The sequence below is a fragment of the Lithobates pipiens genome, unplaced genomic scaffold (genome assembly GCF_037356315.1).
Source record: "Lithobates pipiens isolate NorthernLeopardFrog02 unplaced genomic scaffold, aLitPip1_a1.2 Scaffold_1, whole genome shotgun sequence".
NCBI lineage: Eukaryota > Metazoa > Chordata > Amphibia > Anura > Ranidae > Lithobates > Lithobates pipiens.
In genome coordinates this window covers 207,946,358-207,972,460 of record NW_027507685.1, presented here as the reverse complement: position 1 = coordinate 207,972,460, position 26,103 = coordinate 207,946,358, and the positions used below count along the sequence as shown (strand labels likewise).

The following is a 26,103-nucleotide window of genomic DNA, read 5'->3' as shown; positions in this document are numbered from 1 at the left end:
ACTTCTCCCTGTCCTCAAGTACCATCACTCTGTTCGGGAGTGATGGCTTGCCGCATGCAGATGTCCTGCTTCATAATATAAGGGGACAGCAAAGCCAACTGCCGTGAAAAACGGGGTCCGTTACCCAGAGATAATTCCTGAAATCATCAGGAATATTCTCACGGATCTCCCGCAACAAAGGCATGTGTAAAAATTGGTCACGCTGGAGAAACCAAATCTTCGTCCATGAACTCCTCCCCACCCTGTTCATGGACTGGGCTTGAGTCAATGCAAGAGCATGAAGTCTGCAATGGGTACATAACCACAACATGGCTTCAAAACGGTCAGCTGGTCAGAGCGAACTTAACAGAAAGCACTGAAAAACAGAAAGGCCTGAGAAGAGTGAGCTGAAAATCAGAAACAAGCAGACAAGAACACACTGAAGATCAATACGTACTATTAATAATAATAATAATATGCACTGACAAACAAATGTAAACTGACTACATGCACTAAAGAACAGATATGAACCCACAAGCACAAACTGAAGAGCAGTGTAAGGCATGTGTAAAAATTGGTCACGCTGGAGAAACCAATTCTTCGTCCATGAACTCCTCCCCACCCTGTTCATGGACTGGGCTTGAGTCAAAGCAAGAGCATGAAGTCTGCAACGAGTACATAAACACAACATGGCTTCAAAATGGTCAGCTGGCCAGAGCGAACTTAACAGAAAGCACTAAAAAACAGAAAGGCCTGAGAAGAGTGAGCTGAAAATCAGAAACAAGCAGACAAGAACACACTGAAGATCAATACGTTTTATTAATAATAATAATAATACGCACTGACAAACAAATGTAAACTGACTACATGCACTAAAGAACAGATATGAACCCACAAGCACAAACTGAAGAGCAGTAACGATCTGAAAAGCACGAGGCTGAAAAGCGTGAATCGTCTCTCACCAAACTTCTACTAACAAAAGATAAACACGAGATTAGCAGAAAGAGCACAAAAGGGTGGCACACTTGGTTTGAAACTTCCCTTTTATAGTGCCGTCATACATGTGGTATGTCACCACGTTCTTGCCGTTCGGAATTTCCTACAACATTGTGCGACCATGTGTATGCAAGACAAGTTTGAGCCAACATCTGTCGGAAACAATCCCGTGGATTTTGTTGTTGTAATGTGCAATCGTGTGTACGCGGCATTAAAGTGTGTCAGATGCATGGTCCCATGCTGTGTGGTTTGGTTCCCTTTGCTAGCCCATGTTTCCTGTAGTAATTTATTGGCTGGTAAAGGAAACCATATAGCACAGCAGGGAACACCAAAATTCCACATTGCCAACAGTGTCAAATACAGAAAATCTTAGAGCAAGCTTCACCCTAGCCAAGTTTGGTGGTATGGGCAGCAGGGCAAGTAAGTAATAAAGGAGACCTTTATTTCATGTTTTAAAGATAGCGAAAGAGTCACTAAAAATTGCCTGTAGGTATTAGGGGGTCAATGGGATGCCATCAGACCTGCAACTTAATATGCAGGGGGGATAGACTAGTGGAGCTGGATTCAGTAATTGCTATTCCTCCCAAATAAGGATAGTGCTTGAAGAGTCTGCTGGAGGTACATTTGCAAATCTAACAAAGAGATATTTATGTTCCTTTATCTCTAAAACTTTTACAGTATTTTACACAGTTATCGAAATGTCATAGCCTGTTTGCAATAATCATTCAATTTGTCTATCTGCTCATCAAAATCAGTACATTTTTATAACCATGTTATCATTTACAGTTTTTCACATCCTACTTTTATTAATGAATAACAGAGGATAAATGGGGGGTGGACGTGGCCTTATAGGTATATATAGTGGGACAGAAGAAGGTCATCAGTACAGAAGATCAGAGAGGCACCATGTATACCTTCTTCATTCTTCTGCTCTCCATCTGGCAGACTCAAGCTGTCACTTTGGTAAGTCAACAACAACTTAACAGAGATTAAACATTATTAGCCACTGCCATAATTTTAGGGAAAGATTTCCTGCAAAAGCATTGTATTATTTTATTATTTTTTTAGGAAACACACACTGCAGTTCATATGCGGGTATAAAAATGTACTGCCAATGTCATTAATTGTCATATGAAGTTTTTTCTTAGTACATATATTTAAAGCAGGACTATAGCCTTGCATTAAAAACTATGGGGGTTATTTAGGAAAGGTAAATCCACTTTGCACTACAAGTGAAAACTACAAGTGCAAAGTGCACTTGTAATTGCACTGAAAGTGAACTTGGATGTGCAGTCGCTGTAAATCTAAGGGGTAGATCTGAAATGAGGGGAAACTCTGCTGATTTTATCATCCAATCATTTGCAAGCTAAAATGCAGTTTTTTTATTTTCCTTGCATGTCCCCCTCGGATCTACAGCAACTGCACTTCCAAGTGCAATTTCAGTGCAATTTCAAGTGCACTTTCCACTTGTAGTTTGCACTTGTAGTGCAAAGTGGATTTGCCTTTGGTAAATAATCCCCTATGTGCTGTAACATTCAAAGCAGAACTCCAGGCAAACAGCTAAATGGAAAAATTAAATATTTGTAAGGGAACAGTTTTACCTGTCAAAGGATTTGTATTTCTGCCCACTCAGTCCTGAGATATACACAGCTCTGAAACACAGTACTGCTGCTCTGTCCGGCAGAGCAAAATACCTGCTTTTTCTCTCCTAAAGTTTAGTAGCACTTAGGCTCCATTCGCACTCCATTCGAGTGTAGAGATTTGCTGACGTTTTTCGGGTGTTCTTTTGAGCTTTTTTGCAGCTTTTTACAAGATTTTTAAAGCGTTTTAGAAGAGTATTACAAGCGTTTTACAACTTCATGTATTCTTGTATAACCGATAGAAAGCACTAGTGGAGGAGAGGGAGAGGAAATTAGGGTTGGAGAGCTTTTTTATTTGAGCAGAAAACACTCGTAAAATGCTCAAGTCAGGCATTCCTATTGAAGTCTATGGGGTCAAAAATGCTACATTTTTGAGCTTAAGGCGTTTTACTTCAGGCGATGAATGTTTGAAACTCATCTTTCTGTCACTTTACTCCATTCTCCTATCAGCATGTCCCATTTTATTAGCACATGAGCACTTCAGCAACTGACTGCCTCCTTGTGCTGCTTTCTGCTTTTCATACCTAATCTTTGCTGTACTGGGACTGAAAGACGTTGATACTAGGTAATGATAAAAATATATAGTTACATACAGAGCTCAATTGAGTTTGTCTTTCTGGATTCCAGCTCTAATTGTGAGTGAATCTGCCCTTAAATTAGTTGTATACCGGCACATCTGAAAAAAAAAGAAAAAACCCTGCAAGGCAAAGGCATAATAAGCTAGTATGCATCGCATCTGCTGGACATTCAGCCAGGCATTCAGAGCACATGTGCCACTGATGTCAGTGGCTGTATGCAAAGGGAATATCTCCTAAACCGTACAAGTTTAGGAGATATTAATTTTACCTAGGTATTTTAGGTAAAAATTACAAATTAAACTACTTTTTCCCTTAGTCCCCCGGTAAAGTCTCAGAAATGCCTGTTGATCCATTTCATGCAGCTTTCTCTATTGGGGGACTATACTGCTTTACTGATACTGAATTCAAAGCAGAATTGTCCCTCATGTAGGCTGTGGCTGCTTTTACTACAGAGGATGAGAAGATGTTGCAGAGGGCAAGCTTGTAGCTTGTCAAGTAGCAGCTGGCCACACCAAGCACTAATACATTGGCAGAACTGACTATGCTGCTGAATCCCTTCCACTTGGGATGCAGTGTCTTGGAGTAGGAGCAAGTGAGACAAAAATTAAGGAAGATTTGGTTAACTAAAGGGATGTAAAAAGCTTTTTTTTTATTTATGAGGCTGTCACACAAGAGCCTTTAGATGTACTTTAGGAGTTACAGACATTTTGCTTTATTCTGACATCAGCTGTGAATGTTTTTTCACAGCCGTGGAAAGCAATCATTTCAATTTATGAAACAATATACAGTATATGCATGCATTATATTGCTTCTGGTTTTTGCCTCTCTACAAAGTCAATACAAAACTTTCTCAAAGGCATCTCACTTTGATCTTGAACTGATCTTATACAGTCACTAATTGTTGCAATCAAAAATCTTAATATATTCCCAGCAATGTCCTTCAAGATAAATTAAATATGTCTTTGGCTATAGTGGTCAGCTGGTTAGATGCAATGGGGTTGATTTACTACAGCTAGAGAGTGCAAAATCTGGTGCGGCTGTGCATGGTATCCAGTTGGTTTCTAACTTCAGCTTGTTCAACTAAGCTTTGACAATAAAACCTGAAAGTTGATTGGTTTATATGCAGAGCTGCCCCAAGTTTTGCACTATCCAGTTTTAGTAAAATTAACCCTATTCTGTATCAGAGCTTATATAACGTTTTTAGATATTTTTCTCTTCATGTTCCTGTGCCACGATATGTTAGGCTTTCAACTGATATGAATAAATGAATGAAATACTTGTATAGCGCACAATGCGAACTGAATCGCCTCTAGGATATTCATTGAAAGGAAGAGGGAGGAGCAAAGAAATTGGCTCCTCCCATCTATGGGACCGGGGTAGACTAAGGGTTAATATTGGCAGTTAAAGTTTAAATTTACTGGTTAAAAGCCCATGTCGCTGACCTTATTATGTGGTTTTCATCCTTTCCTTTAGAAAAGGACCAGTTATACAGTTTTGAACATGGTTTTTGGTATTAACTTGAGCTGTTATGGCTGAGTTAAAACTGTGGTATGGTATTATATAAGTGAGTGTCATGTTATTATAATAAAGACATGTTCTTATTGGTTAAACTATATTAAATACTAATAATAAAGGTCTGCGCCCATTTCAAACCATTATAAACGAGGTTGCCTTTTTTTATTTATTTGATTAATTATTATTTATGTATTGTTCTGCATACAGCCCCATATGCCTCAGTGAAAAGGTTATCTGACTATATTTCCATTTCTGAGAATTTGGGTGGGTTTTAAACACCCACAATGCAGCGCATAGGACTTTTTTTTTTTATCTGAACAGTGACACCAACAAAAAAAAAGCTCATGCAATGTGTCTCCTTCCACACACTGCAGTACATGGCTGAAGTCCTCTTTTTGCCTGGGATAATAGGGAAAAGCATGTTTTCTTATCTTATCCTTGATCCCTCAACAGCCACCACTCACCCCTTTGCTATGACTTGTAGAAGGGTCCCCCGGCGTCGTCACTTACAATGTCCTGCATTGTATGTGATGATGTCTCAGCTGTAACCACCAGCTAGATTGCTGAAGAGCAGAGGCTGTAGGGGACGGGTTGCATGGAAGGAGAAGCCAGTAGGAGTGTGGTATAAGGTACATAAATGTGCTTTTTGGTACTCTAGGCAAAAATTTGTATTTGACCCTGGCAGAGTGAGGGGAGCCTCACAAAAAGAGTCATTTTTATAATGTCCCTGGATTTCACCTTTACATTTTGTTGGAACAGGTTCTACTGCAAAGCATTTATTCTCTCATCTCTATGTGTTTTGCATCCACTGGAAATACATGACGAAGCATCTGGTGTGAACAAAAGGCAATACCAGTGCATTTAACATATTGTTGTAGTTATTTTCACAATAAGATATAAATATTAGAACCCCTTCCAATGATTCTAATTATATTTTAATACTTTGTGTGTTTATCTGTTAGAGCAATTATGTATGGGTTAGTAATGTGTATGTTTTGTCTTTTACAAGACGCAGAGTTTGATCTCTGAATCTGGATCTGGATTCCTTGATGAGAATGGAGTCTGTTACTGCACCATCAACCTCCCAGATACCACCTTCCCGGTTGACCGCTTTGAGAAGCTGGAGATAGCAAACCGCAACCTGACAATCACTGTGCAGAAGGAAATCACTAAGGTATAAATATTGTATCTTCTATATATAACTAGGGAATATAGATTAACATACCGCACAACTGTCTGAGAAGCAAAAGAGGGACACATTTTTAGTATAAGGTATATAGTACACATGAATGCGATGCACCATGTTATGTAGGCCATGAAGAATTGATATGTAAAAATGTATTCATTAAACTAACAAATTATATTTTTTTAACACTTCATTTTCTTTATACCAGCAATTTAAATAAACAAATGCAATAATTTTTCATTTAAATAGAAGTTTTACTGCAATATAACACTTCTAGTACATTTCTTTGTAAAGGTCTATACATCAGAAAAAAAAAACGGGCAAATTACTAAGTGGCCATGAGGCTTTCTGCATGTAAAAGAGGGCGAGGAATTTGCAGTTGGTGTGTTGAGGAATCCCTCCCCTTTACTGCCAACAGATAAGAAAAAGATCATTAGTATGCTGACTAAGGGAGTTGGGGGAAATGGTGAATTAATAACTAGACGCAAGTATATTTTCAAAGAGATAAAGGAAGGTAAAGTGAAAGTAGGTAAAGTGAATGTTTCACTTATTGTCATGCTTCATATGAAAATGTTAGTTGTTTGGATGCTATACTGAATTTGTTTCTTCAATATTCTCACCCTGATCAATTTGTATGTAAGGTGTACTTACATATTTCTGATATTTCTGACCCCTTTGATTGGGGAAACTCTACCTACAATCTGGAGAAATTGTGCCAATTGATGGGTGATGGAGGCATTCTGAGAGACTGAAAAGAGACTTATTTTTAAGGTGTGGAGAGACTTTGAGGCCACCATAAGAGTATGAACTGGTGTCTCCCCTTAATGGGGAGAACCTAGCAGTTAGACTGTGTTATTCAAGGTACTCTTGATATCTAAAGAGAGAAATCTTCAAAGATTTTATTTCGAATCAATAGTGGATTGCAAGATGAAATAGACGCTAAAAACTTTGTTACAAGCTTGTGCCTGATCCTGTAAGATATCTTGTCAGCACACTCCACAAGTGTTCCATAAATAACTTTGCACTTTATGTCAATCTTGTGGTTGGGCCGATGACATAACTTCTCCATGTGCTATACCGAGACCAGTTGTGAGTTGTTGCACCCTGACAATGACGAGGTCAATACCAGTATGGTTTGATTTGGGAATATGTTATTGATTTAGTAATGTCCTTTTACTCTGACTTGAGAAGTTATTAGTAAAATTTAACAAGAAGTGACAAAATTACTTTGTGCGTAATCCAGCCATAAAAGTACATGTGCAGGTGGGATATGAAGTGAGTTTGATCAGGAAAATGGAAGAGGACCAGAGTGTCATGTCACCATAAATTGTAAGGTGGATAAATTGTGAGGATGATGTTTTTCTCACCTCTGGAACCTGAGAAAATAGTCATGCATGAGGAAGGGAAGGCAAGAGACCACCAGTGTTGTGTTAAGACCAGTGAGTAAAGGAAGATGAAGGAAGGGCACTGGATATCTGTAATGCACTGTACACATGGTCATAAATTCCGATGGAAAAATCAGATTGGTTTATATTGTCAGAAAATCCAAATGTGCGTGGACTTTATCTGACTTTTTCCATCGGAATTTCCGACGCACAAAGTTTGAGAGCAGGATCTAAAATTTCCGATAACAAAATCCGATCACATAAATTCTGATGATGTGTAGACAATTCTGACAGACAAAAAGTGCCACACATGTTCAGAATAAACTAAGAGACAAAAGCTATTGGCTACTGGCCTGTTTATAGTCCCGACATACGCGTTTGACGTCACCTCGTTCAGAACAATCAGATTTTCCGACAACTTTGTGCGACCGTGTGTATGCAACACAAGTTTGGGACAAAATCCGACAGATTTTGTGGTCAGAATGTCCGACCATCAATTGCAGCCTCACTGTGCCATCAAACGCAGCCACTGTGCCATCAAATGCAGCCACTGGACCCATCAATTGCCACCACTGTGCCCATCAATTGCAGCCACTGTGCCCATCAATTGCCGCCACTGTGCCCATCAAACGCAGCTACCGTGCTTATCAAAGGCAGCCACTGTGCTTATCAAACGCAGCCATTGCGCCTATCAGTTGCCGCCACTGTGCCATCAATTGCCACCATTGTGCACATCAAATCCCGCCACTGTGCCCATCAAACGCAGCCACTGTGCCATAAAATGCTCCAACTGTGCCATATCAAATGCTGCCACTGTGCCCCATGAAATGCTCCCACTGTGCCATGAAATGTTCCCACTGTGCCCATGAAATACTCCCACTGTGCCCATCAAATGCTGCCAGCGTGCCCCACCCCCCCCCCGGGTGGCGAGCGGTGTCCTCCATGCACCACAATGAATTCTCCCGTCCTCTCTTCTTGTCCTTTGCTATGATTGGATGCCTGATAGGCATCCAAACACATCACCTGTCATTTCAGCCAATCAGGTGATGGGTACCTGATTGGCTGAGAGGTGGTTCATAGTCATAGTCATTCGCTTTCCTAACACAGCTGGGTGAACTGCGAGCGCCAAGCATGGAATGTAAAAGAAACCTCTACACCAACAAATTACAAATAAAACTAAAATAATAAGTGAAAAAGAAGCTCCTCCCCTAAAGAGTAACAAAGAACTCCTGTGGCAAACTAAGTACAGCGGAATTAAAATCAACACACAAATGTCAATAATAATGTAAAACTTCCTAAAATGTTATAAGGTAATCTAGGTTTGTAAAAATAATGTACTGTAGAATTTGTAACAGCATGGACCAACATATAGAAAATGCCTATAAAGAATGTAATTGGAGAAATGGTGATGAGAGGAGGGAATTGGAAACTCAAATGAAAAAAACACCATATATCCACCAGATGGCGACAGTATGGCGGGCACATTATACCATTAGTCATTTGACAGAAGCAGCTCAAATCTAACTCTATATTCATACCATAACGCTGCATATTCCTCAATTTATACAGCCACTGGGTTTCATTTTGTGAAATTGCTCTCTTCATATGTGTTCCCCTCCAATGTTTGGAAATCTTGTTGATTCCATAGAATGTCAAAAGAGTGGGATCATTATTATGAAAGAGTTTAAAAATGTTTTGATACACTATGGTTTGGAAAACCTTTTTTGGTATTAGCAAGGTGTTAGTTTATTCGGAATCTGAGTTGTCGTGTAATTCTACCCATGTATTGGAGGGAAAAAGGGCACTCCAACACATAGGTGACATGGTCTGAAAAACATGTAATCAGGGTTTTGATCTTAATTTTTTCTTTAGTTACAAGTTACTAGAAGTGTGAGATTTTTTTTAGAAGTGCCTGGTTTTCTTGTTGTTCTACGGGCTTTACATCTAGTACAGAAATGGAAGACAGAACCATCCAGAAAAGTTGAAGGTTTCTTTGGGGGGTCTGGAACATTGCGAGCTATTAGATTCCTTAATCCTGGAGCCCTCCTATAGATACATTTAGGATTTGAAGGTATTGAAGAATGTAAATCTTTATCTTTTAAAAGTATAGGCCAGAATTTCCTGAAGATGGATTCAACTTGTTTGTATTGTCTGTGGAATCCTGATACAAAAGCCACTTCACTTCATAAGGGATTGTCTATCCATTGAAGACACCTGATCAAGTGCTTTGTTCAGTGTCTCCAATGGGTAGCCTTTGTCAAGGAACCTACTGGTAAGTGTTTCTGCTTGGAGAAAAAAAAATTACATTTTTGTTGAAATTGCACCTTAATCACATGTATTGTCCTTTTGGGATAACCCCTATCCACTGAGGATGGTGACAACTGTGGGCTGGCACAAAGCCATTTCTGTCAGTTGCCTTAAAAAATGTCTTTGTGCCAATAATACCATTGTTTTTTGTAAGTGTAAGATCTAGATAATTCACCTTTTTTTGCTAAGTTCCGCTGTGAACTTTAAACCATATTGTTTATTGTTCATTTGTGCCAAAAATATTTCAACGTTTGTCTGAGATCCCTCCCAAAACAAGATAACATCATCAATATACCTTTTGAAAAAGGAAAGTGATTTGTTTGTGTTGTTATAGTTTCCTGTTCCCATTTATTTAACGCTACGTTGGCCACACTCGGGGCATAGCGAGCCCCCATGGCTATGCCCCCGGTGTGGTTATAGTAGTGATCCTTGGCCCAAAAATAATTGTTCCCCATCGCCAAGTCTAGACCTTTTATCACAAACTTTATCTGGGATTTTTTCATTTTGGGGAAATTCTTTATTTTTATGTATCTTTGGCACAATATAAAACACCAGAACCTTGGGAGCATGGAGAATTATGTAGTCTGCTTCATTTTGATTAAAAATTTGTTTATTCAATCCTTCTGTTACCCACTTTGACAGTTCAGTTGTTAATCGTGCTGTGGGATCCCCATTAAGCTTTTTATAGGTGGCTGTATCATCAAGTAACCTCTGCATTTCTTTATAGTAGCATTCTCTAGTGAGGTCTAGGTGGATAGTGATTGTGACTCTGATCATAGTAAATGTACTCAGATGGTCTGTTGTCCAAAGGAGTAAACCTATTGTAGGTGGGCACTGGGTATGGAGGTGGATAAGAGTAGGGGTTTGGTGGGGGGTCATTTTTGGATTATTTAGAGGTTTGTTTGTTTTTTTGGGGGGGTACTGGAAGTTTTTGGTGTCTTGGCCATTTGTATGAATTTCAATCTCCCTTTCTGCTGATGTTTCTGATGATGAGGCGGGAGGGTCTCCTGCCATTTATAAACTTTATTTTTCTCAAAATCCTTAAAGTGATATTTTTTACATTTTTTTTTTCTTTACAAATCCATCTATCCAAATATGATGGGGAAATAAAGTTTTAGCTCTCTCTACATATTCATTATTGGTCTTGAATGGTTCGATTTTTTTCTTTTACATCTGCAATTTTAGATTCCAAAATCGCATTCTTAGCTCTGCCTCTCCTAATCATTTACATGAGCTTTTGTTCGCAGGCATTAAAGAACTGGTACCATTCACCCAATGTCCCACCCTAACCTAATTTGCTTCTCCATGTCATATTGTAATTGTTTAAACCCCTTTTCTAGATCTAGATTGGGACTGGGGGTCTGTTGACTTCTATATTGACTTTTTCAATATTGATTTGGCGTTCCTTCATGAAATTAAATACATCCATGGCTTCGTGAGTGTGAAAAAGTTCAAAAAATACAAATTTTTGATACTTACAGTAGAGAATGTGAAAGAAATTACAAATAAAATGATTTGGTGGACTATTGGTCCCAACAGACCTCTGCAATGTTTTGATTCTTTCTCAGGCCTTCTCATTCTGACTCCCTCTCTGGGATCGGAACCTCTTCCTTTTTTATAATACACAGGATGGAAGCTGGACAAGAAAAAGTCTGTGAACATACTCAGGGAAGGTGGCAAAATATATTAACCTGACCTGGTCGGCCAAATAGCTAACTAACAAATAGCTAACTAACATACAATGCAGTAGGCCACCTGCCTACAATAATATTTAAGGAAAGTCCTGACAATGTACAATCAGGCCCGGAGGGTAGGTACAGCCGACCAGAGCCACTTATAAACAGTAGCAGAGTATTGTGATCTTGAAATAATGCTAACAGCTTCTTCATTGAGGAGTGGAAATGTGGCCTGGCTGGTTCACACCCAAAATGAAGGCTTCCTAAGTGGAGTTGCATAGTCCCTGCACTTTCCTTCCTCCTCGGGAACCTTTCCTTGCCACTATGTGTGGTCCCTGCCAGACAGGAAACCTGTCCCTATGCTGGCCACATGCACAAAGCACGTCATACCCAGGAGGCAGGTTCTAAAATAGTGGTCATGTGGGGTCGGGTGTCCAATCTGACAGCTATCTACCCTGATGGTCATAGAGGCAGCAAGTTTCTCAAGGTTTCCTGCCCCTTCTGCATTGCCACTTCGGTCAAGCGCTACCTACAGTGGGGAGCACAGACTGCAAGTGCCTAAAAGTGCATCTGACAAAACTTTTAATTCTGTTGTGGTTAAAGTAAGGAATGTTTTAATCCGTCAGACATTTATTTATTTATTGTGTGTTCTTTTTGGGGAGATGTCCCTTCACTTCCTAAATTGTTAACCTTTCCCCACTGTATTCAAATCTTAAAAAAATAGGCTTTAAATATACTTTTGTCCAAATCTCCATCATGGGACAAAAATGGTAAAAACATAGTTTTGTTTTCAAATATATTTTTAGCAGACTGTAAAGTATACTGACAGTAATAACTACAGATGTGAATTCTCTGTACAGCTCTACATCTATCAGAGCACACTGACTGTGTACATAGAGCAGATGAAGAACTTGACCAAACGTGTGGAGATCATGGAGAATGGAGGTCTCTCCTACACTGAGCTGGAGTTTGAACTCATCAAGTTAGAGATCAAAGAGATGGAGACCCTCATACTACAGCTGAAAGCATCGTTTAATGGTTCTAGTGTCATAATAGAGACTCTCTACCAGGAGGTAAGACAAAACTGTGTATTCTCACGATATGGTAAGGGCCTTGTTACTTGTACAAGAGCAATATTGAACATACCTTAAGATTTTTTATTTCAACAAAAATCTTCCCAAATAAGAGCATTTAACATATGTTATGCATGTTATTCAAAAGCCTCCCTTGTGAATATGTCTAAAATATCTAAGCCCTTGTACACACGGTCAGACATTCCAACAACCAAATCCCTCGGATTTTGTCCGAAACTGTTACATACACAGAGTCGGACAAAGTTGTCAGAAAATCCGATCATACTTAACGTGATGACGTTATTTCGTTAGGACGGGACTACGTTCAGGCTAGTAGTCAATAGCTTTGGTCTAGGAATTTGATCTGAGCATGCGTGGCACTTTGTCCGATCGGAATTCTCTACACATGATTGGACAAAGTCCGATCGGATCATGTTGTCGGAAAATTTTATAGCCCAGCTGGAAAACTTGGTCCGTTGCATACTCCGAAGGAAACAGTCCGATGGAGCCCGCACACTGTCGGATTATCCGACAACACGGTCCTATCGGACATTGTCCATCGGAATGTCCGACCGTGTGTACAAGGAGCAGTGCCCCTGCGCTCCTTATGGACAGGCCACCGCTGGTCACCACCATCAAAGGACCAGCAAGCTGTATTATATTAAATTTTATTTTTGTGCTTGAATATGCTTTAACTGGAGCATAGGGATGAGCTCGAACATCGGCTGTTCGACCGTTCGTCGAATTGCGAGCGTTATGGGCCATTTGCGCCAAATTAGAGTGGCGCGTCACGGCCCATAATTCACTGCGGTATCACCGTGCATTGCTGGCTGATGATTGGCCAAGCATGCACTATGACCCGCATGCTTGGCCAATCGCATCTCCGTCTGTACAGTGAGCCATAATTGGCCAAAACCAGGGTGGCTTTGGCCAATTATGGCTCAGGGGGTTTAGTGCACGCACCACACTATATAAGGCCACCTGGAAGTCGGCCTTGTGTAGTGTGTTCCGGCGTGCTGATAGAGAGAGATAGGCAGTGTCATTTCATTTCATTTGAGTTAGAGCAGGCAGGAGGCGAGTCATCTGCAGTTATCTGCAGTGAGTCTATATATATGCATCCTAGATGTTGTGTATATATGCTGGTGTTCTTCTGATCCGATGCCACAGGCAGGCTGCTGCAGTAATTACAGTGGGGGTAGTGTGTCCTCTGCACAGTGTGCACCCAAAACTACCCCAATTGCTGGTGTTCTTCTGATCCTATATCACAGGCAGCTGCAGTAATTACAGTTGAGGTACTGTGTACTCTGCACAGTGTGCACATAAAGCTACCTGATTGCTGGTGTTCTTCTGATCCTATACCGCAGGCAGCTGCAGTAATTACAGTTGGAGTACTGTGTGCTCTGCACAGTGTGCACTTAAAGCTACCCCAATTGCTGGTGTTCTTCTGCTCCTATACCACAGGCAGCTGCAGTAATTACAGTTGGTGTACTGTGTACTCTGCACAGTGTGCACCTAAAGCTACCCCAATTGCTGGCGTTTTTCTGATCCTATACCATGGGCAGGCAGCTGCAGTAATTACAGTTGGTGTACTGTGTACTCTGCACAGTGTGCACTTAAAGCTACCCCAATTGCTGGTGTTCTTCTGATCCGATACCACAGGCCATCAGCTGCAGTAATTACAGTTGGTGTACTGTGTACTCTGCACAGTGTGCACATAAAGCTACCCCAATTGCTGGTGTTCTTCTGATCCTATACCACAGGCAGGCAGCTGCAGTATTTACAGTTGGTGTACTGTGTCCTCTGCATGGTGTGCACATAAAGCTACCTGAAGGCAATTGCTGGTGTTCTCATACTAATAATACTACAGGCAGGCAGTTTCTTCTGCTAGCTGCAGTATAATCATTATATACGTCCCAGCTTTGTGCAGCTACATCTCCCTTCAGGCCATTAATATGTCTGGAAGGCCAACAAGGAGAAGCAGACAGTCACAAGCCAATAAAAGAGGACAAGTAGGCTCTGTGTCTACAGGCAACAGTGCTGGTCGTGGACACGCGGTGCATCCTCATCAGCACGTGGCCATGGGACACGCTTGTCCTTTTTTTCAGCAGCTGGCCATGTTGAGCCGCAACATGCCGAAGACTTTCTAGAGTGGATGATCAAGCCGTCCTTATCCTCCTCATCCTCTTTCACCCAGGTGCAGGGTACTTTGTCTGGCGAAGCAGCTGCCAATGCAGCCTCTTCCCACGGGTCAAAGGCATCAGTTACTCCTTTCCTAGTCCTCCTGAGGAGTCCCCCGAACTGTTTCACCACAGTGTTGGGTACATGCTCCAGGAGGATGCCCAGCGTTTTGAAGGCTCTGATGATGATACCCAGCTAGAGGAAGGCAGTAACGTGAGCCCAGAGAGAGGGGGTGCCCCAGAAGGACAGCAATCTGGCAGTCATGTTCCTCCAGCTGCAGCATACTGCCAGGTTTGCTCCAGTGATGAGGAGGGAGGGGATGATGAGGTCACTGACTCCACATGGGTGCCTGATAGGAGAGAGGAGGAGGAGGAGGCACTTCCCCTCCAGGGGACAACTTAAGGACTGCATCACACCGCAGAGCTCCACATGTGCAGATCGCTGCCTCCGCATTATTCCAAAAAGTTCTTTGGTGTGGGCCTTTTTTGAGACAAATGCATCAGATCGCACCATTGCTATTTGCAATATATGTCTCAAGCGTATCTCGCATGGCCAAAACATCAGCAGCTTGGGCACCACCTGCTTGACCAGACATATGTCGACCTGCCATTCAGTTCATTGGCAAGCGTACCTAAAAGACCCACACCAAAGGACAAAGTGGACCTCTCCTTGCTCCTCATCAGCTGCGATCTCCAACCCCACTATACCTTCAGTCCTCTCTGAAACCTGCACTGAGAGGAATGAAGATGTAGAATTAGGTGTGTCACAGCGAAGTACTTGTGGGCAATCTGCTATCGGTACACTGACGTCCGATAGTACCAGGCAAATTTCCCTGCCCTTGCTGCTGCACCGCCGAAAAAAGTTCACTCCCAGCTATCCATATGCCCAGCGGTTGAATGCTAGCTTGGCTAAATTGCTAGCACTTCAACTGCTGCCTTTTCAGTTGGTAGACTCTGCCCCCTTCCGTGAGTTTGTAGAATGTGCGGTTCCTCAGTGGCAGGTACCCAAATGCCATTTTCTCACACGGAAGGCGATTCTGGCTCTCTACCGCCATGTGGAAGGCAATGCCTTTGCCTCGCTGGACAGGGCGGTCAGCAGTAAGGTGCATATTACCACTGGCTCATGGTCCAGCAGGCATGGACAGGGATGTTACCTATCTTTCACGGTGCAATGGGTGACTCTGCTGGCAGCTGGGAAGGATGCAGGACAAGGTGCAGTAGTGTTGGAGGTTGTTCCGCCACCACACCTTCAAAATGCTATTACTGGTGATTCCTCCTCTCCTCTTCTTCTTACTCCATGGCCTCTTACTGTGCTTTGTCCTCTGAACCAGCGGTGCTCTTTAGGCATTCAAGGGGCTTGGCAAGTACACAGGCAAAAAGATGGCATGTAGTGCTTGCGCTGGTGTGCTTGGGGGACAGGAGCCACACTGGGGCAGATATTCTGTCAACTCTGCAGGGGCAGGTCGAGAGGTGGTTGACGCCATGCCAGCTTAAGCCATGAATGGTGGTTTGCGACAATGGCACCAACCTCCTCTCCGCCCTCCGACAGGGACAACTGACCCATGTGCCCTGTGTGGCTCGTGTCCTTAACTTGGTGGTGCAGCGGTTCTTGGGCAGGTACCCAGGCTTACAGGATGTCCTGAGGCAGGCCAGGAAAGCCTGTGTGCATTTCCACTGGACATATAATGCCAGTGCTCAGCTGGCTGACCTCCAAAAGGAAATTAACCGGCCCAAGAACCGCCTAATCTGTGACATGCCCACCAGGTGGAAAACAACGTTGGCCATGTTGCAGCTGCTGCACACACAACAGAGGGCCATCAATGAGTACCTGTGCAACTATGGCACCAGGACAGGGTCAGGGGAGCTTGTTTTTTTTTCTCCACGCCAGTGGGCCATGATCAAGGATGCCTGCATTGTCCTATCACTTTTTGAGGAGGCCACGAGGATGGTGAGCAGTAACAGTGCATGCATCAGTGACACTGTCCCTCTTGTCCACCTGTTGGAGCACACTCTGCCTGGAATAATGGACAGAGCACTTGAGGTAGAACAGAGGAAGAGGAGGACTTCCTTACCTCTCAAGGCCCCCTTTATCCAGACAGTGTTCCTGCTGGCCCACCGATCACACAGGAAGAGGATGAGGAGGAAGATTGGGTCAGCATGGAGGTGGATCCTGGCACTCAGCATCAGCAGCAGTCTTTAAGGGATCATTTACAGTTTCAAGAAACTAATGGACTTGTACGTGGTTGGGAGGAGGTGGCTACAGATCATGTCATCCTTAGTGACTCAGAGGACTCTGGACTGAATGCCTCAGCAAACCTACACTGCATGGCCTCCCTGATTCTGCAAAGCCTGTGGAAGGATCCTCATATTCGTCGGATCAAGGAGAGGGATCATTACTGGCTGGCAACCCTCCTTGATCCCCGTTACAAGGGTGGGTAAGGTTGCGGATCTTATCTTGCTGTCGCAGAGGGAGCAGAGGATGAAACATCTTCGGGAGGCCTTGCAGAAAGGTCAGAAAGGTCTGTGCAACGCGTTCCCAGAGACTGGGAGGTTAAAAATTCCTGGTCCTGGGCAACGTGTTGCTGAGGCTTCGGTCAGTCACAGAAGGAATGGTGGAGAAAGTGGCTGTCTGACCGATGCATTCAGACAATTTTTTAGTCCGCAACCCCAAGGTATGACCGGTTCCAGCAACTATCGCCAGTGTCTGATTTACATGGTGCAGGAATACCTAGGGGCAATATTAGACTTGGACACCTTTCCCACCGAAAATCCTCTGGGTTACTGGGTCTTGAGGATGGATCACTGGCCAGAGCTTGCACAGTATGTAATTGAGCTACTGGCCTGTCCTGCATCCAGCGTTCTTTCAGAATGCACATTCAGTGCTGCTGGAGGCTTTGTAACTGATAACAGGGTGCGCCTATCCACCGACTTGGTTGATCAACTGACCTTCATAAAAATGCATCAGTCTTGGATCACCACCAGCTACCAAGCACCTGATGCTGATGTAACCAAATTTTTTTTTTTTAAATGTCAGATCCCTTCAAGGCTGCCTATGTTGATGCTGAGTGACTATCCTCTTCCTCCTCAATGATCATGCCGATAGCTTGTAAGAACATTTTTGATTCTGGGTACTGCCCCCAGTGGCTAAGGCCCAATTTTTCAGCCCCTGTTTAACAGGGGCGTGTAATTACAATTTTTGATGCAATACTTTGCAGCAGGGCTCATTCCTGTGCTCCAACTAGAGTATCTGTGAGGGGTTGCAGTGTTGTGGCACCAGCACCAGTGCCTAAGGCCCAATTTTTTAGCCTCTGTTTAACAGGGGCATGTAATTACAATATTTGATGCAATACTTTGCACCAGGGCTCATTCCTGCACTCCAACTAGAGTTTCTGTGAGGTGTTGCAGTGTTGCGGCACCAGTGCCTAAGGTCCATTTTTCAGCCCGTTTAACAGGGACATGTAATTACAATTCTTGATCTAATATTTCACAGCAGGGCCCATTCCTGCACCCACCAGGAGTAACTGTGAGGTGTTGCAGTTTTGTGGCACCCGTGCCTAAGGCCCAATTTTTCTGCCCCTGTTCAACAGGTGCATGTAATTACAATTCTTGATATAATATTTCACAGCAGGGTGTTCCAGTGCCCATAAAGAGTAACTGTGAGGCCATACAGTGTTGTTACAACACCAACACCTTAGGCCCAAATTTCTGCAGAGCATATAGGGCAGGCCCCTACTTTCAAACATCCAACTTACAAACGTCTCCTACTTGCAAACGGAAGGAGACAACAGGAAGTGAGATGAAATCTACCCCTAGGAAGGCAAATATTCTCCTGTAAGAGTTGATATGGGAAAAACGTGTCTCCTCTCCACTGATGCTTTATCACCAATTCTTGTTTCACTAAAAACTCTAAATTTTCAAAAAACATTTGTCATTGGGACAGAAAGTTAGGTGAAATCTTTTGAAGAGGTGCACAGACAGCAAAAAAAAATGTTACGGGGTGATAACCCTTCCCTATGTTTTCCAAAAAGCTTAATAAACTGAAAATGTACCAGTTCAAAATTACAAACAGATTCTACTTAACAACAAACCTACAGTCCTTGTCTTGTTTGCACCGCCTGTATACTGCTGTTCAGAGTATATTGGACCTGGGGGCCCCACGCTTTTCCTTTTTTTAATTTGGATGCGGGGTTCCCCTTAATATCCATACATGACTCAAACGGCCTGGTATTGGACTGGGGGGGTACCCTTGCCATTTGTCTCACTGATTTTTATCCATATTGCTGGGACCAGACATTACATTAAAGCCGCAAGCAATTTTAAATGACTTTTATTCCTTTAAAAATGTCATTTTGTGCAGGGACTGTTCTAAGCACGGTAAAGACGCGCCACTTTACAGGCATACTATAGACACCTCCCAGGTATGATATTTAAACTTTTTTTAAGCATCATTAAAATCATCATTAAAAACGGCTGTTTTTAAAACTTTTTTTTGCATTGATGCCCCCTGTGGCAGACCCCCGGGTCCCGAAACCCTTTTTAGGACAATAACTTGCATATTAGCCTTTAAAAATTAGCACTTTTGATTTCAAATGTTCGAGAACCATAGACTTTAACAGGGTTCTAAAATTCACATGAATTTTCGGTCCATTCGCAGGTTCTGGCGAAAACTGAACAGAGGGGTGTTCAGCTCATCCCTACTGGAGCATTGTCTTACTGTACTTTGGCCCTCTTCAGAGTCATAAATAAAATAAAATGGAGACGGGTCCTAAATAGGTCACTAGGGAGCTAAACTAGAAAATGATTACTCAAAAAATGTTTAGAGTGGTAAAGAAAAATGGGTGCTGTATATACCTAATTACCAAAATATTTAAATATATATAAGATATAAAATGTGGGCACTTTTAGGTAGGACTAGGTCACATTTCATGACCATAATGATGTTGTGTTATTTCTATGGAACACCCAGACATGCAGAAAGATTAGAAAACATGCCAGATTGTCCATATTGGTCATTGTAGACACACCCTTCATTTCTATAAACACTGAGATGTATGTTCCTATTTAAGTGAACTTGTGCCAAGACTATGAATGGTAAAGTACTTACATACTCTGAACAAGCAGTGAAACACTTTAAAACAAGTCTTTACTAATTTGTCTGTATTTTCTTTGTAGATTCGTAACATTACCATCATGGTGAACCAGTTGGAAATCTATGATAAGAACAACGTGCTGGTAATCAGACGGGAGATTGAGGCTCTGAAGAAACGACTGGAGGAATGTGAGAAGAACAATACAAAACCAAGCTATCCTTCCCTGCCTTCACCTGATATTGGTAGGTTAGAAGAAAGACTGAAATTCAGGAGACAAATGTTATATTTAACAATGTATTACGATATACAGCACCCATGGGCCCTTGTCCACACCTTGTTGCCATTTTTGGTTCTCTTTCTCTAAAAGTATCTAGGTACCTGGCTGTCAAACCGAACTCCTGACTTCAATATATTGAGTCATTGTCCTGCAACAAGTATAAAGATGAGTTCTGTTTTTCTGATCTGAATACTTGTACTGGGTCAGATACTTAGAAATTATTAAAGTTGGCGATCATAACAGCCAAGCAACTAGAATTTTTGAGGAATGGTTGGCCCCATATTTCTTTCAGTCCAATAGTTTATACACCTGCCTAATTATTATAAGCACAAGATATATTTTTAGGCCAGAACAGATAAGGGGATAAAACAAAATCAAACTTTAATGCCTATGACAGCTCTGAAGGATAACACCTGTTGGGTAGGTCAGGAAACTTGCCATGGACATGGCTCTCCCCTAAGGTAAGTGTAGTATCAGCATCTCCTTATTCTGCTCTCTTTATATTTCCTGCCTGCAGTGCTGGAAGGTTTTTACACACATTGAACCTGATGCCATCATTAAGCATAAATCATAACCCTCTCTGCTGTCAGGTGGTTTCTTCCACTGGCCCTGTATTGCAGGATGTGAGGTCATATACAGTACTTATCTTCCTGTTACTATCTCATAGATTTATTCAGTCATTGGAAACTAGAAAAGGCAACTTTGTAAGTTCTCTAGGCAGATCTCCTATCAGAGTTGTCACAACACTAGTTCAGTCGTAAGGGATCATCATTGTAACATGGAAGGAATGAAGCAAGTCCTATACTCCTTCATACCCAGAAGTAACAAGTGTGATGTACATGATCTCTGCCTCACCCTGCACAAAGATTTTACAGCTAGTGGGATAACAATCTAAGTACCAACAGATTAGGAGTGACTATCACTGGGGCAAGTCAACTGAGCACATACACATGGTAGCTACCGGCACATATTAATGGAAACATGCACCATTCACACTCACCATCCATAATTGCGATTCTGACCTTGCTGCTATGCCCAGAAAAAATGTAACAGAGCTTACACTATGATAACTTCTTCAGAAATGCAGGATTCCTAAATTTCTAGCTAAAGCATTAAAATATTCAGCTTAATGATTTTAAAATATTTTATATTGTAAGTATTTACAGAAAATATATTACAAAACAGACATACAACTGTAAAAAATGGATTTGAAAGTGAAAAGATACTTAAAGTAGTTCTTCAATCACTTTTAAAGAAATTAAAAGCCAGCAGCTACAAAAGTGTAGCTGTTGACATTTAATAATTAGACACAGACCTGTCCCAAGATCCAGTGCTGTCATCACATGCCTTCAGTCCCAGGCGCCACATATTAACTGTGGGCAGCGGGCTGTGACTGCTTGCTGCTTCACAGTCAGCTGCTCACTGCACATGTACAATCTAAATAGTCCCGTATCTTTCTTGACCTGTGACAAATGTGAAGGAGGATGGGGGAGGAGGAAGAGCGGAACTTGCCCTTTTGGGTGGAGTTACGCTTTAAGTTAAGACTCTCTTTTCTTTGATACAGTGCAGAGATCAGGTCACTTGAACAAGGCCTATTTGATGTTCCAAGATTCACTGGCCCTTGTAGAGTGATTCTCAGCAATAATTAGTAGTTTTGATGGTAAATTAAGAGTCCCCAGCTGGAGCTATCTTTTCATCTTTCTGAACAGGGTGTTGCTGAACCAGCTACACCCAATCTAAAGGTCTGAGAAGTGTGTTGTAGGTATGTTATAATGTGTTTTGTGTATTTATTTTATAATGCCAACTCCTTGGTAGATCCAGATTTCCATAGGACAGTGTTCCATGGTCATAAAACCAGTACATCATTTATCAGGATGAAATTATGAGTTGTTAGAGACCAGACATAATATATTTCTGATGTGTATTTTTCCTATAAAGTCTAATTGATAATATCATCCTTCTAAACCTTTTAATATAGTCGTCTTTGATGTCCAAGTGTCATCTTCTTCTATATAAACGTAACCACTTTTTAGGATGGTAATTCCATTACATCAAGAATTCTAGTACATGTTTAAGAATGAACACTGTAATGATCAGCTGTAGGTCAATATAAGTCAAAAAGATGTAGCGTTGGCTCCTGAAGAGCACGCGCTATGTGTTTTGAAATTTAATGTTACACCTGAACTGCAGTTTAGTTTGGGTATAATTATTCCAAATTTTGAACTCAGCATCAGTCTGACTGGACTATAGAGTGTTCAGCCTGGCCATAAGGGGCATTGTCTCTTCTGGCAGGCATAGGAACACAGTCTGGTTGGATGCTTTAAGGTTACTTTCTCTCAGAGCCAGCCCAGTGGGAGTGTCACTCTTGCTGTGCTTTCTGGGAAGGGATACTTAAAATGCAGATGTCACGTGGTTCGGGGTTCCGGTCCAGAAGTATGTTCTGACTCCATGGCCCTGGTCCTCCTGACCAGCCCCCCAGGAAGGCTATGGCCTGGGGTGCGGATCCACCCGACTTTATGTCTCTGTGCTGGCTAGCCCGAGGCAAGGAATCTAAGGAAAGGATTCAGAGGTGGTCCGGTGCCGTCTTCGGTTTTGGAGAGGCCCTGCAACTTCGTAGCTATCCAGGGGAGGACTCTTCAGTAGAAGGCCACGCATGGGTTGGCTTCTTAGCAAGAGCCTGGTGAGGATGAGGGACCTAAGTGAATCCAGTTTCGTGAGGTATCGCCGAACCGACTGAAAAATACTGGTACCATACGAGTGTTCTACAAGTATTCAAGTTTCCTTGTTAATGTTCTACAACAAAGTCTGTGGCAGATACTTGTTCCTAATTTAAGCACCCTGTTGGCTGCTAGGCCTTGTGAGAGAGGGACTATCCAACTAGAGTGAACATCCAGCTGTGAATGGCTATTCTCTGGATTTAGTCAAAGTAAGAAAGTTCTTTATTATTGACTTTGACACTCCTTATACACATGGTTGGACATTCCGACCACAAAAATCCGTCTGATTTTTTACGACGGATTTTGTCCGAAACTGGTGTTGCATACACACGGTCGGACAAAGTTGTCAGAAAATCTGATTTTGCAAAACGTGAGGACGTTCGTTCATTCCCGACTGCACTACGTTCAGCCTAGTAGCCAATAGCTTTGGTCTCCTAATTTGATCTGAGCATGCGTGGCACTTTGTCTGATCGGTATTCTCTCTCATGTTGTCAGAAAATTTTATATCCAGCTCTCAATGGAGCCCACAATTATCCGACAACACGGTCCGATCTGACATTTTCCTTCAGAATGTCCGACCGTGTGTACAAGGGCTAAGAGTACCTGGACTTTTCTCCTAACCCTCTGATCCCATACTGAGAGACTGTTCGTTAACTACGTTTTGGTCTCTATGTGCACCAGATAACGTGGTTTACTAGTTGCTCCACATGTGTTTATGCTAATTATATATTTTTTTTCTTTTGTGTGTCTACATAATTTTGTCACCTTTCAAAATTCTATGGTTGAGTCATTTTGAGCTGATATTCCTCTTTTCCCAAAATAACATGTGGAACAACCATAGAAAAACGACAGGGGGCATACAATAAAATTCGCTCACTCTTCCCTTTCCTCCACTATAATCATCATTCATAGCCAACCAAGAAAATCCATAAATATAACACGTCTGTATGTCAGATTGATTTACCTATAGATATTGCAAGCCATTGAAATCACACCTTGTCAAATGTCCAGTGATATAGTTAAGCTGACAACTTGGTATCATCCATGAATAAAGAACTTAGTCAAATGTAGCAATGCCTGATATTACAACGTGTTCTTAGCAAAGCCTTGGCTGGTCCAGATGTTGCATTTTGCTGCATTTACATTTTGTTTTGTATTTTTTATTTTATTTTTTGATTTGTTTATTCTTTTTTTTTGCAGGTACTTGTGAACATGGTCAAATCATTAACATCAGCAAACCATTTGTAGTCCAATTAAACTGGATGCTAGGCGGCTATTTATTTGGAGGCTGGGGGAGAGATTCACTACTAGGAGCTGATCAGAATGTCCAGTGGGTTGCACCACTAAGAACTGATGAAAGAACCATGGAAACTCTGCGCTTCTACCCTTCTTATAATGATCTCACAATCTACATTGGTGCTACAGAGAGGGTTCTCTCAAAGAGGATTAGCAATAACCTTGATTATTCTGATTGTGGTCAAGGTGGTGGAATGATTTTGTACAATAACATGATGTACTATAACTGCTGGAACACGTTGAACATCTGTAAATATGACTGGAATAAGCATGTGTATTCCAGAGCAGCTCTCCCTGGTGCCACATACACAAACCGTTTCTCCTATTCTCACACTGCTTTTCAAGACATTGACTTATCAGCTGATGAAGAGGGTCTTTGGGTCATTTATTCAACTGAGCAGAATCATGGAAATATTGTTATCAGCAAACTTAACGATACTAGTCTTGCAGTACTGCAGACCTGGAACACCACCCAGTTCAAACGTGGAGTCAGCAATGCTTTCATGGTGTGCGGGGTCTTGTATGCTACCCGAGCCATCAGCACAAAGCAAGAGGAGATCTTCTACATGTATGATACCAAAACTAATGAGGAAGGGAGGCTGAGTGTAGTTTTCGATAAGATGAAGGAGAGAGTGCAAAGTCTGTCCTACAATCCAAATGATCACAGGCTCTACATGTATAATGATGCCTTCCTGGTCCATTATGACCTCTCTTTTATGTCACTATCCAAACCCAAATCTAACATTATACATTCCAAAATAAACCCTATCCAAATCAAATAGATCAACCAAAATAAAATTAATCCAAGCTACTCCAAGTTATATGTGTCAGATGTCGTAGGAGATCCATTTTCATCAACTATGATCACCCCAGACAAACCATAACAAAAACATACCAATGTGTGAAGATTTCCAGATTATTCTAGTTCAGAAAAAAAACAAAATACATGGGAATGCCTATTGAATAACACTGATAATTATACTGTACATGGGAATATTTAATCTTTGTCTAGTGGCATTTGTTCTGAACCAAATGAAATGATGCATAAATTCTATGTAATTTCCTATTAAATAATAGTAAATAAATAAACACTTTAGCATGGAATATGGTGTGAGGTTTTTTTTTCTTTTTGTAGAAATTTGCACCTCAAACTAACTGTTCATCAAAATTTTAAGTTTCAACTGACCTGAAACTAAGCATTAATGTGATAATTCAGAGGAAAACTTTTTTCTCTACTGTAAAAAGAGAAGAAAAGGTTTAGAACCGCTTTCAGATTGTTATTGTAGTCTCCGTTACAATTAGAGGGATTCCTGTCCTAGAGTGAGAGGAAATCTCTCCATATCGAGGGGAAATTTTCCCTTTAATAATTGGCACCTGAACAAGTGTCCCTATTGAGTTTCTTCTACTTCTCTGTGGACAGTTTTTAAGTTTCCCTTAACTTCCTGTCCCAGTGACAATGATTACAGAACAGAAAGTTAGTCTCAATGGGCTTACATATGCCAATAAAGTACAAGATTCTAATGCTTCTCCACTCCAAAAACTAAAGAATTTAGGTTTTGCTTGCATTTCACTTCAATGACACTTAAAGTTATTAGAAAATATAATTCATGGAATTTGACTTTTTTTCAACATACTGCCTACAGATAAAGGTGATATACTTTAAAGCGGAGGTCCACCCTAAAGTGGACCTTCCACTCATTGGAATCCTCCCCCCCTCCGGCGCCACAATTGGCACCTTTCAGGGGGGAGGGGGTGCAGGTACCTGTACAGTACAGGTATCTGCACCCACTTCCGGCATAGATTCTGCAGAAGGTACGCCCCTTTCCGCAGAATCTACGCCCCTTTCTGAAAGTCCCCCGCTGCCTGCTGGGAAACACACGGATCCCAGAGACAGCGGGGACCATCCTTATTGCACAGCGCGTGCGCAGTAGGGAAAGGGAAATGAAGCCGAAAGGCTCCACTTCCTGATTCCCATACCCAAGATGGCGGTGGCAGCACCCGAGAGACGATCGAGAGATCGGCTTCAGGTGCCGACATCGCGGGCGCGCTGGGCGGGTAAGTGTCACTATTTTAAAAGTCAGCAGCTGCAGTATTTGTAGCTGCTGGCTTTTAAAAAAAAAAAGAAACGGCGGACTCCCGCTTTAACAAATGATACATAAAATTGACATGATGCATTCACATTTATGATCCAAATTAACAAAAATACAACGT

At 41.8% G+C, this 26,103-nt stretch overlaps 1 protein-coding gene across 1 annotated transcript; it reads left to right on the top strand.

Moving 5' to 3' along the window:
* Nucleotides 1-1,807: 1,807 nt before the first annotated feature.
* On the top strand, nucleotides 1,808-24,996 carry LOC143982454 (olfactomedin-4-like). Its single transcript, XM_077481168.1, has 5 exons — nucleotides 1,808-1,938; nucleotides 5,718-5,882; nucleotides 12,123-12,335; nucleotides 19,685-19,844; nucleotides 23,797-24,996. The coding sequence occupies exons 1-5, from the start codon at nucleotides 1,882-1,884 to the stop codon at nucleotides 24,672-24,674; spliced, it is 1,473 nt and encodes a 490-aa protein (XP_077337294.1). The 5' UTR covers nucleotides 1,808-1,881; the 3' UTR covers nucleotides 24,675-24,996.
* Nucleotides 24,997-26,103: the final 1,107 nt, after the last annotated feature.